At 36.4% G+C, this 12,401-nt stretch overlaps 1 protein-coding gene across 1 annotated transcript in view; it reads left to right on the forward strand.

The window, feature by feature from the left end:
• Window positions 1-12,401, forward strand: part of TTN (titin) — a 241,352-nt gene that overhangs the window by 24,740 nt on the left and 204,211 nt on the right. Inside the window, exons 26-42 of the mRNA XM_018071672.2 lie at window positions 74-1,764; window positions 1,860-2,141; window positions 2,407-2,673; window positions 2,827-3,099; window positions 3,205-3,468; window positions 3,568-3,828; window positions 4,347-4,607; window positions 4,966-5,229; window positions 5,322-5,582; window positions 5,741-6,001; window positions 6,442-6,702; window positions 6,791-6,932; window positions 7,022-7,187; window positions 7,382-7,613; window positions 8,208-8,492; window positions 8,584-8,709; window positions 10,774-10,962. Coding sequence (XP_017927161.2) covers window positions 74-1,764; window positions 1,860-2,141; window positions 2,407-2,673; window positions 2,827-3,099; window positions 3,205-3,468; window positions 3,568-3,828; window positions 4,347-4,607; window positions 4,966-5,229; window positions 5,322-5,582; window positions 5,741-6,001; window positions 6,442-6,702; window positions 6,791-6,932; window positions 7,022-7,187; window positions 7,382-7,613; window positions 8,208-8,492; window positions 8,584-8,709; window positions 10,774-10,962 — 5,486 coding nt within the window. The remainder of the gene's footprint in view (window positions 1-73; window positions 1,765-1,859; window positions 2,142-2,406; window positions 2,674-2,826; window positions 3,100-3,204; window positions 3,469-3,567; window positions 3,829-4,346; window positions 4,608-4,965; window positions 5,230-5,321; window positions 5,583-5,740; window positions 6,002-6,441; window positions 6,703-6,790; window positions 6,933-7,021; window positions 7,188-7,381; window positions 7,614-8,207; window positions 8,493-8,583; window positions 8,710-10,773; window positions 10,963-12,401) is intronic.

Consider the following 12,401-nt stretch of genomic DNA (forward strand, 5'->3'; position numbering starts at 1 on the left):
GAAGGGTAAAAATGAATGACAAAGTGAAAAACAGTTAATTTTTTTTTTTTAATTTTATTTTTTTGTATTTCAGGATTGAGGGAACCAAAGGGGCAGCTGCCCTTAAAATTGAATCTACTGCCAGGCAAGATGCTGCATGGTATACTGCTACTGCTATCAATAAAGCTGGGCGGGACACTACCCGCTGCAAAGTAAATGTTGAAATTGAACATATAGAACCTGAACCAGAAAGGAAATTAATAATTCCAAAAGGAACTTACAAAGCCAAGGAGATTGCAGCACCAGAGTTAGAGCCTCTCCATTTGCGTTATGGTCAAGAACAATGGGAGGAAGGAGATCTCTATGACAAGGAAAAGCAACAGAAACCATTTTTTAAGAAGAAGCTCACATCTCTAAGGCTCAAACAATTTGGACCAGCCCACTTTGAATGCAGGCTTACACCAATTGGTGACCCAACCATGGTGGTGGAGTGGTTGCATGATGGCAAACCCTTGGAAGCAGCTAACAGACTCCGCATGATCAATGAGTTTGGGTACTGCAGCCTGGACTATGGAGTAGCCTATTCCAGAGACAGTGGAGTGATTACTTGTAGGGCAACTAACAAATATGGTACAGACCATACCTCTGCTACTCTGATTGTGAAGGATGAGAAAAGCCTTGTGGAAGAATCCCAGCTGCCAGAAGGCAAAAGGGGACTGCAGCGAATCGAAGAGTTAGAAAGAATGGCCCATGAGGGTGCTCTACCTGCAGTTGCACTGGACCAAAAGGAAAAACAAAAACCAGAAATTGTTTTGGTTCCTGAACCTGCAAGAGTCTTGGAAGGTGAAACAGCACGATTCCGCTGTCGTGTGACTGGCTATCCTATGCCCAAGGTCAACTGGTACCTCAATGGACAGCTCATCCGTAAAAGCAAAAGGTTTAGACTCCGTTATGATGGAATCTACTACCTGGATATTATGGACTGCAAATCATATGACACAGGAGAGGTGAGAGTCACTGCAGAGAATCCAGAAGGCTTTATTGAACATAAGGTGAAGCTTGAGATCCAGCAAAGGGAAGATTTCAGATCTGTTCTTCGTCGTGCTCCTGAACCCAAACATGAACCTGCAGTGACAGAACCTGGGAAACTTCTCTTTGAGGTACAGAAGGTAGACAAACCTGCAGAAACAACAACCAAAGAAGTAGTGAGACTGAAAAGGGCTGAAAGAATCACTCATGAGAAGCTTTCAGAGGAATCTGAAGAACTGCGTAGTAAATTCAAGCGTAGAACAGAAGAGGGCTACTATGAAGCCATCACTGCTGTGGAACTTAAGTCTCGCAAAAAAGACGAATCATATGAAGAAATGCTAAGAAAGACAAAAGAAGAACTTCTTCACTGGACCAAAGAGATCCCAGAGGAAGAGAAGAAAGCACTTCCTCCTGAAGGCAAAATCACCATTCCAACAATCAAACCAGGGAAGGTGGAGCTTAGTCCAAGCATGGAGGCTCCCAAGATACTTGAACGAATTCAAAGCCAGACTGTAGCCCAGGGAACAGATGCACACTTCCGTGTGAGAGTGGTGGGAAAACCAGATCCTGAGTGCCAGTGGTTCAAAAATGGTGTGCAGATTGAAAGGACTGATCGTGTGTATTGGTATTGGCCTGAAGATAATGTTTGTGAATTAGTCATCAGAGATGTGACTTCTGATGATTCTGCCAGCATCATGGTGAAAGCAATCAATATAGCTGGTGAAACTTCTAGCCATGCTTTCCTGTTAGTACAAGGTAATTTAAATTCTCTTACTCATCCCACTGCTCATTATAGTGTGTTAAGTCTGTATGGCCAGTGCAATGTTGATTCATTACATATTATTTTGCAGCCAAACAGTTAATCAGCTTCACCCAGAAGTTACAAGATGTTGTTGCTAAATCAAGGGACTCCATGGCAACTTTTGAGTGTGAGACATCAGAACCCTTTGTCAAAGTGAAATGGTTTAAGGATGGAATTGAGATTCACTCTGGAGACAAGTACAGAATGCACTCAGACAGAAAGGCTCACTTTCTTTCTGTACTAACAATTGATATGAATGATGCTGATGAGTACAGCTGTGCACTGGTAGAAGACGAATCCATAAAAACTACTGCGAAGCTTACTGTTGAAGGTAAGAAGCTTGCAGCTCAGTACCATGCAATACTGCTAAAGTGAAATCAGCTTCAGAAAGAAAGAAAGCAATTTAAACAGATGTCCAATGCCCTATGAAATGTTGAGCTGCTTTCATATTTTTGGAATCCAGACTGATTTGGAGATATATTTATGTAAAATGGTTACACTATATATATATTTCCTTAGGCTCGTTTAGTAAGAAATGTTTTCCTCAGGAGTATATCATCAAGCTTATTCACAAATGTAATTACTTTTGCCTGTAGGTGCTGCCGTGGAGTTTATCAAAGAACTTGAGGATATTGAAGTACCAGAATCCTTGTCAGGTGAACTTGAATGTGAGGTTTCCCCAGAAGACGTGGAGGGGAAATGGTATCATGGCGATGTTGAACTCACTTCTAATCTTAAATATGTGATTGCATCCCGCCGTGGTCGTCAAATCCTCACTATTAAGGATGTTAATAAAGATGATCAAGGAGAGTATAGCTTTGTCGTTGGTGGAAAAAGGACTCAATGCAAACTGAAGATGAAGCGTAAGCATTTCTAATAATTATATTGTTTATATATTACAGAATTTCAACATTATAGTATGTATTATAGCCATATTATTGTATCCCATAATGCTTTAATATTCAATGTTCTCCTTACCTCTTATAAGTATTAATTAACTTCATTTAATTCCACAGCTCGTGCCATGGTTATTCTTCAGGGACTTACTGATCAAAAAGTCTGTGAGGGAGATATTGTGCAACTTGAAGTTAAAGTCTCCCTAGAAAATGCAGAAGGTGTCTGGATGAAAGATGGCCAAGAAATTCAATCAAGTGATCGTATTCACATTGTATTGGATAAACAGTCACATATGTTGCTCATAGAAGATGCAACAAAGGAAGATAGTGGAGCTTACTCTTTCAGTGTTCCTGATCTTGAACTGTCAACCACTGGACAGATCACAGTGTACAGTAAGTCACTATCATCATTTTGAAGGTGCGTTTGATTTTTGTCTCTTTTAGGATTATTTTTAAAGGCATATTTTTTTCATTATGAATATTTTTGTGACTTGACAGGTGTGGAAATAGTGGTGCCTCTAAAAGATGTTCACGTTGTTGAAGGAACAAAAGCTATCCTCGAATGCAAAGTTTCAGCACCTGATGTGTCTTCTTCCAAGTGGTACCTAAATGATAACCAGATAAAGCCTGATGACCGTGTACAAGCTGTATGCAAAGGCAATAAACAGAGGCTAGTGCTTACCAGAACCTATGCATCAGACGAAGGACATTATAAGCTAATGGTTGGCAAAGTTGAAACAAGTTGCAATGTCACAGTTGAACGTAGGTGTCCTTTAAGAAGCACAGTTCTTGGTGAAATAATTTCCTTAAATACCAAACCGTGGAAACAACTAATATATTTATAATTTATTCTTTTTATAGAAATTGAGATTATTAGAGGTCTTCGTGACATCACCTGCACTGAAACACAGAATGTGTCCTTTGAGGTAGAGCTCTCCCATTCAGGAATTGATGTAATTTGGCATTTCAAAGGCCAACAGATAAAGGCTGGTCCTAAGTATAAAATAGAAGCACATGGCAAAATACATAAGTTGACAGTGGTGAAGATGATGAAAGATGATGAAGGAGAATATGTATTTTATGCTGGAGAGAAGAAAACATCTGGGAAGCTTATAGTAGCAGGTTAGTAGAGTTAAAATCCAAAGTTTTTATTTCACTGTGATTTAAAAAATGCCCAGAGTACTGTATTTTGTACTTGTAGCAATTGTTCTGTTTCTGCTGGGGTTTTTGCCTTTAATTTATTTTTCTTTTTTTTTTTTTTTTTGCATTCTCCTTGCCCTTCCTCTTTTCTTATTGGTATAATTTAAATTCTCAAAACTTTTAAGTAAATGATCAGAGCCATAGTAAGGAATGCTGTAGTATGCTTTTGATGTAACTACTGTAAAACAGAGGGTTTTTGTCTTGAGTGCTAAGTATACCTGTGCTGATAGTAAAAATAAGTGAGAGTAACTAGGATGGAATTAAGAAACATCTCTTAGTAATTTTCAGGTCATACTCTATTCTTGATATTTCACAAGTTCATAATGTCTATGGGCATGCTGTAAATTAGGGCAAAGAATTCCAGCATCTACTTTTCATTTTTGTATGGGGGAAAGCTGAACAGCAACATGACAAAACCATGTGCCTTTTCTTCCCAACAGGTGGTGCCATTTCAAAGCCTCTCAGTGACCTGACTGTGGCTGAGTCCCAGACAGCTGTTTTTGAATGTGAGGTGGCAAATCCTGAGTCAGAAGGCCAGTGGCTAAAAAATGGTAGACCATTAGCTATGACAGATCAGTACCGTGCTCAATCTGATGGAGTTAAGAGAAGGCTTACTATCCCTGTGACAAAACTGGATGATATGGGTGAATATAGCTATGAAATAGCAAGCTCAAAGACATCTGCCAAACTGAAGGTCGAAGGTCAGTATTTTTATAACTGATGTCTTTAAGACTCAGTCCAGCATCACTCACTGTGTCTTGGATCAGGCAAAATAAAACAAATCAAATAAAACAAAACCAAAACTAACCAGACCAACAAAAAACCACTCCAAAACATAAAGAATCTCAAACCAAACATCTCTCATGGATCCTATAAGTAAAGGTCCCTTGTTGAGTTCCAAGCTCACCACTTTACTGGAACCTGTATAAATCAATTAATGCATAACATGAAACACCATGATTCAATTTCATTAAGGTTATTATATTTACTATGGTTTTTAATTTTGATCTGTTCTGTCAATTTGTGGTTTTTTGATTTTTTTTTCCTTTATTTTCCTAGCTGTTAAGATAAAGAAAACACTGAAGAACCTGACTGTGACAGAATCACAGGAGGCAGTTTTCAGTGTAGAACTGACCCACCCTGATGTTAAAGGAGCTATATGGATTAAAAATGGTGTTGAACTTGAATCAAATGACAAATATGAAATTACAGTGAAAGGAACTGTTCACACACTGAGAATCAAACACTGTGTGGTGACTGATGAGTCTGTTTATAGCTTTAAACTTGGAAAAATAGGAGCAAATGCCAGACTTCATGTAGAAAGTAAGTCAAAGTGATTTGAATATTTGCTGTAATGTGTGGTTTGAAATTCACATCATATACATTGCTGAATCTTGCTAACTTTTTTCCTCAAGCTGTAAAGATCATCAAAAAGCCAAAGGATGTGACTGCTTTGGAAAATGCTGTTGTCTCATTTGAACTGAGTGTATCCCATGATACTATACCAGTCCGGTGGTTCCACAAAAATATTGAGCTTAAACAAAGTGATAAATACAAGATGATCTCTCAAAGGAAAGTTCATAAACTTATGCTGCACAACATATCTCCTGACGATGCTGGGGAATACACAGCTCTTGTTGGGCAAATGGAGTGTAAAGCAAAACTGTTTGTGGAAAGTAAGTATTGTAAGTTTGTAAGAAAGCAATTATATGAATTGTTATACCAAATCATATTAAACAACTTGATCTGACACTTCAGAGCCTGATACCCTTGTTTTTTTTGCATACTGACTTTAAAAAATTTCTTTCTTTTTTCTTTTTCCTTCCCCTCTTAGCCATACACATCACAAAGACCATGAAAAACATTGAAATCCCTGAGACCAAAACCGCCTCTTTTGAATGTGAAGTTTCTCATTTCAATGTGCCTGCTGTCTGGTTGAAAAATGGTGTGGAGATTGAAATGAGTGAAAAGTTCAAAATAGTGGTCCAGGGGAAACTCCATCAGCTCAATATCATGAACACAAGCAGTGAAGATTCTGCAGAATACACATTTGTCTGTGGCAATGATAGAGTCAGTGCAACCCTGACTGTAAAACGTATGTAAAAATTAATTTACCAGAATATTTTACAGTTACCAATAATAGAATTTGTGTTAACACATGGAAATAGTGCAACTGAGACAAAACCAGCACTGTTGTAGCGGTATTTTGAAATAACACTGAACAGCCTCAACTGCATTATTAAAAAAGATCTAGGAGCAGTGAACTTGAAAGTCAGACCCTATTCTTCTGTTTAGGCAAACATGCCTAAACTCCAAGTCACCACAGGAGATAGAATTTGGGTTCCTATGTAATTCAGTAGTTGTAGGAGATTTAATTGTAGTATTGATTCTGGACAAAAAGCCTACCTTTTAATATTACCAACATTGTCTTAAAGAAGTTGAAACATCTCTGATCCTGTTAACATGCATTTAAAATAAAATAAAACAAAACAGCATGAGGGAAAACCCAATTCATTTCAATTTCTTTTCTTTTAGCCATCCTAATTACCTCCATGCTACAAGACATCAATGCTGAAGAGAAAGATACAATAACATTTGAAGTCACTGTGAACTATGAAGGTATTTCATATAAATGGCTAAAGAATGGTGTAGAAATAAAATCGACTGATAAATGCCAGATACGGACAAAGAAGCTTACACACTCCCTCTCCATAAGGAATGTGCATTTTGGGGATGCTGCAGAATATACTTTTGTTGCTGGAAAAGCAGCTTCATCAGCCACTTTATATGTGGAAGGTATTTGCTCTCTTGATTTGTATATTTAGTGACTTCTAGTGGCTTAACTAAAATCAAGGCACTCATTTTACATTTTTTTCTACCCTAGCTCGTCACATTGAATTTAGGAAGCATATTAAAGACATCAAGGTGGTGGAGAAGAAGAGGGCTATTTTTGAATGTGAAGTTTCAGAACCTGACATTCAAGTCCAGTGGATGAAGGATGGGCAAGAACTCCAGATTGGTGACAGGTAAATGATTGGTTTTACACCATAATAACTTTTGCTATGCATTTTCCCCCAGGATATAATTAGCTTATTTTTTTTTCTAATGTCCTTAGGATGACAATTCAGAGAGAGAAATATGTCCATCGTCTAATCATTCCTTCCACAAGAATGTCTGATGCTGGTCAGTACACTGTAGTAGCAGGTGGAAACACATCCAGTGCCAATTTGATAGTGGAAGGTCGTGACATTCGCATCAGAACCGTTCATAAAGATATTCAGGTATGACCTATACAGATGAATAAATATTTCATAACTATGTCAAGCAAAAAATAATGCAAGGGATGAGCAACAATATCTAGGCAGTCCTAACACAAAAATCTGTAATTATAAGGTCAGGGCCTTCTTCTAGAAAAATGGAAAGTGGCATATGTAAAAAAAACTTTATTTCTATGATTTATTCTACCTGTATAAAGGTCATTGAGAGACAAAGAGCTGAAATTGAATTTGAAGTCAATGAAGATGACATTGAACCACAGTGGTACAAGGATGGTATTGAGATCAACTTCCAGTATGAGGAAAGATACAGTTATGTGGCAGAAAGGAGAGTTCATCGAATGAGCATCTTTGAAACCACTTACTCTGACGCTGGAGAATATACTTTTGTTGCAGGACGGAATAGGAGTTCTGTTATGCTTTATGTGAATGGTATGTGTCCCCATAACCAATGCTTTGACTGTATTTATTACCCAGTGTTTTTCTGATTTCTATATAGCTTCTCAGAAATTCTGAATCTGAAAAAAAAGATAAATGCAAAGAGATCATCTGGAACACTATAAAATTCTTCATGTACATGGATGTTTCTCACTCTACTGAAATAGCTGGTTAGCTGATAAAAATACCATAGCAGTTCTTTTCCCACTATATTTAATTAGACCAGAAAATTTCTCAAGTCTAAATAAAACTAATTTGTTCATATGAAAAAATATGCCTTCCCAGAGAGATCAACCTAGTGATTCTTGGACATATTTTGCCAGAAAACGCACCAACATAGCTAATTATGTTAAGGCACTTACTGCTAGATCATCCCCCTCGTATCAAGAAAAAGGGCAAATTTTCATGGGCACACTTGATTAGGAATAATAGTGGTTTTGGTGGGTTTTTGTATGTCTGTTTGTTTTGTTTTGTTTTTAATTAATTCCTAGCAAATAGTTTTGAATCAATAATAAATATCAATAATGAGATTTTTCCTTCTTCTTCTTTCTCCCCTTCCTCTCCACCTTCCTTCCGCCCAATTTTCAGCTCCAGAGCCACCCCAGATTATTCAGGAGCTAGAGCCAACTACCGTGGAGTCTGGCAAACCTGCCCGCTTCTGTGCTATGATATCTGGCAAACCCCAGCCCAAAATTTCCTGGTACAAAGATGATCAACAGCTTTCTCCAGGTTTCAAGTGCAAATTTCTTCATGATGCCCAAGAATATACTCTATTGCTGATTGAAACCTTCCCTGAAGACGCAGCAGTGTACACCTGTGAAGCAAAAAATGACTATGGAGTTGCAACAACTTCAGCTTCACTTTCAGTGGAAAGTGAGTTTCCCATGCTCATAAATACCACTGCTTGTGAAATGAGATAGCTGTTCTTCATCTTTAAAAATTACTTCTTTTTCTTCTTCTTTAGTCCCAGAAGTTGTTTCTCCTGAGCTAGAAATGCCAGTGTATCCGCCTGCTGTCATAATACCACTACGTGATACTGTTACATCTGAGGGACATTCTGCTTGTTTTCAGTGCAGAGTTACAGGGACAGGTGAGTTTATTAAACCCTGTACATCTTTTCATCTCTCAGAATTTTTAATCTTGAACTCAGAAAAAAATTCACCAATATATGTGCTTGGATCAGTCTTCCCCTAGAAGTACAGTTGTTTGATGTACACACACATCAAAAGGTAACTGACTTTCAGTTTAACTTTCAGTTAAGCAAGTCAAAGACTGCATCAAGCATGGAAGTTTTAAGCTATCATAAACATACTAAGCATTTCTAAAAAGAAGATTTCTTTCACAAAACTTGTCTTTGGAAACTTCTCAGTTTTTAAAATGCTAACTGATGTTGGAAAGCTGTGTCAGTGAGTAAAATGTAGAGTTTCTTTGTGGAAAAACATTACCTTGTTAAATGAATATGATGAACATACCATGACACACACCATCACATCAATTAGCTAAACAAACAGACTGAAACTGTGATTCAACCTTTACCCTAATATTCCTAAATATTTCATGTCACTCTGCAAACACTAAACTGTGATTGCTTTATTTTTCCTACCATAAAAGGGTGTTTGCTCATTGTCTCTTTAAGTGTAGATTTTACTTAAGTAAGTTTTCTAGTTTTAGTTATATAGAATGTCATTCTACAATTAAAATATTTTTTCCAAGTTAACACAAGGCCAAATAAAACTACCTTTCTTCACTTCAGTAAATGGCCTTGAGTATAACTCGTAATAAAGTATTCACATAATAAACTGCAGAATAAGATCCAGTTCAAACCCCAAAGAATTTACAATTATTTAAAGATAAACAAAACTCCAAATTTAAAAATAATCCTGAGTGACAGCTCCATAAAAATCCACATAAAATTTGTAATATACATGCATATGCAAATATGTATGATTTGCATTTCAATCACTTGGAAACAAACTCCATGTAAAAAAAAAAAGGCTTTACAACAGGATTCTGCTTTAGAAGTACTGCTACAACTCAGAAAATATATATTGGACTGGCTCACACAATGCATGCTAGTGTAACTTTTTTTTAGAAGAACTGTATGTGAATGTGGAAGCTGCATTTACAGCACGGAATATAAAGATCCTTTCATCTAGGTCTTCCTTCATAGAACCATAGAATCGTCTAGGTTGGAAAAGACCTCAAGGATCGTTAAGTCCAATCATTAACCCAGTCTGCCAATGACTCTACCACTTCCCTGGGCAGCCTATTCTTGAAAACCCTTTCAGTGAAGAATTTTTTCCTATTGAAAATTTCCTTTAATGAATACTGTATCCAAATAGATTTGCATACCTCTCACTTGACTTGTGAAAAACTTTTATATTAGTTTGGTAACATATGATTGAAAATACAGGTTTTTTAATGGTACACTTTGTGTAACTGACTATTGAAAACACTCTTTCTTCTGATGACAATAATAACCCACTATTTGTGCTACAACATTTGATTTATAATGTAGTATAATGATAAATGGAGAGGCAAGACTAAAGTCTGCTTCAGTCCTGTTCTTTCTCAAGTCTACATGAACCTATACAAGTAATACAACATGTTATATAGGAATTTTGTAAAGGTGCAAACATAGGATCTTCCTTGAGAAATATGACATGTAAAAGTTATAATATTTGCACCAAGAAGAGGCAAAGTACTGTACTTAAAAGAATATTCTTTTTTAGTTTTTTAACCTGATTAGTTAAAGCTAATAATTTTATAGCCTGTTTAATCATGCAATTGTAGCAAAATCCCATTTTAAAAAAGAGAGTTTCTCTGGTTTTAGGAGTAGCAAAATATTTCAATATTTTTACATTTAGAGAAGAAAGGAAGAATTATTTTTTACTCAGTAATGTATCAGCACCAGGATCAGTTTTTCCATACAAATATTTCCAATGCACAAAGCAAAACTTAAAGCAACAATAGGCCATTTTCTACTCATCATACTTTACCAGAGTAATACAAGGCACATTTAAACTTAGATACTTGAGATTAAGTATCTCTTAGATACTTGAGACTAAGATTTTTGGAAGATACAAATATAAAAATAGTGTTTACTTACTAGTGTAATATTGTAAATTTTTCTTTCTTTCTTTTGCTTGAGCAGATCTGAAAGTCTCCTGGTACAGCAAAGAGAAGGAGATCAAACCATCACGTTTTTTTAGAATGACTCAGTTTGAAGACACTTACCAGCTGGAGATTGCTGAAGCTTATCCAGAGGATGAAGGAGTCTATACCTTTGTGGCTAGTAATTCTGTAGGCCAAGTGACAAGCACTGCTACCTTGAAGTTAGAAGGTACACTGTGCAATTAAAGAAGTTGTCTTGTTTAGGTTATATTCCAATACTCATCTTAATATACACTGATAATTATATGTGAGTCGTTGTCTGTCATGTTGTCTTTTAACTCAATTAATTGCTACCATTTACAATGTCCACAGCATACACTTATGTCTCCAAAATATAGGTAATGAACAACAAAATGTATTTCACAATTTTGCAATGTTTCATGCTCCCCTCCCTTTTCATTTTCTCCAGTCTTAGAATCTGTCATGCACCAAAGACAGTAAAAGCCTTCTTTCTAATGGAAGTTCTTTGCTTACACATTCTTTGATTTGACTGTGAAGACAATCTAGTAAGAATTTTTGTACAAAATAAGTTACTTGAAAACTGTTGAAAAATGTCCTAAATAGAGATGTGTAGCAGGTGTGCGGCAACTGAAAAGAAAAACTGTACATTCATATAAATTGATGAAACACTGACCAAAGTTTTAGAGCAGAAATATTGCCTGGATAATTTGGTGTTCTATATTGTCCTTGATATTATTTAACCATAAATATTTTGTTTTCTTTTTGCAATAGATTTTATAAATGATGAATGAGAATAATTCATGCTGTTAAGTTGCAAGTTAGAAAAAAAAGTCTTGAATGAGAGAGAAAATTCATTGTAGTGTAGGGTAAGAAATTAAAAGTTGGCATGCTTCTTTTCAGGATTTAAAAATGTTGAAGAAGTTACATCAGAGTCCCCTTGGCATGTTTCTTCATCTGTTTCACTTAAGGAGGAGTCTATTGGCCAAAGGCCCACCTTTATCCAGCCTATTTCAAGCTGCAGGGTATGCAGTGGGGAATCAGTCAGATTTCAAGCTAGAGTCTCTGGCAGGGCCAAACCAAAAATCCAATGGTTTCATAATCAACGACCCATGTTGCCAAAAAAAGACTTAGTTTTCCACTTTGATGAGTCTACAGGCACAGCTACACTGATAATAGTAGATGCTTTCTTAGAGCATGCTGGCCAATACTCTTGCAAGGCAAGAAATAGTGCTGGAGAAACAACTTGTACAGCTACACTTACAGTGACTGCAGAAGGTAAAGCCCCATTTTTACTTCAAAGGGATTCAGTTTGTTCTATACCACACTTTTGTGCTATTACTAATTATTTCCTTGTTTCACATCTTTTCTTTCCCAGCTAATATTAGTAGTACCTACCCTCAGTAACCCAGTCACTCTCATTTCTTCTGTTTATGCTGTAACATTTGGAAATTTTCAAATTTATATATCAATAGAAGTCAAAGAATAGAATAATTTAAATGAAGGCATACAGATTTTTAAAAAAACTAATTAAGTGATCTTTATAGCATTAACTGAGGTATTTTGCACTGTCTTGTTTAAAAACAAAAACAATTACCTCCTTTAAGTAAGTTTCCAATCCTAAGATGGACCACTTTAGTGAAAGAAGAG

The sequence above is a fragment of the Manacus vitellinus genome, unplaced genomic scaffold, assembly GCF_001715985.3.
Source record: "Manacus vitellinus isolate BGI_N305 unplaced genomic scaffold, ASM171598v3 scaffold_20_pilon, whole genome shotgun sequence".
Taxonomy (NCBI): Eukaryota; Metazoa; Chordata; class Aves; order Passeriformes; family Pipridae; genus Manacus; species Manacus vitellinus.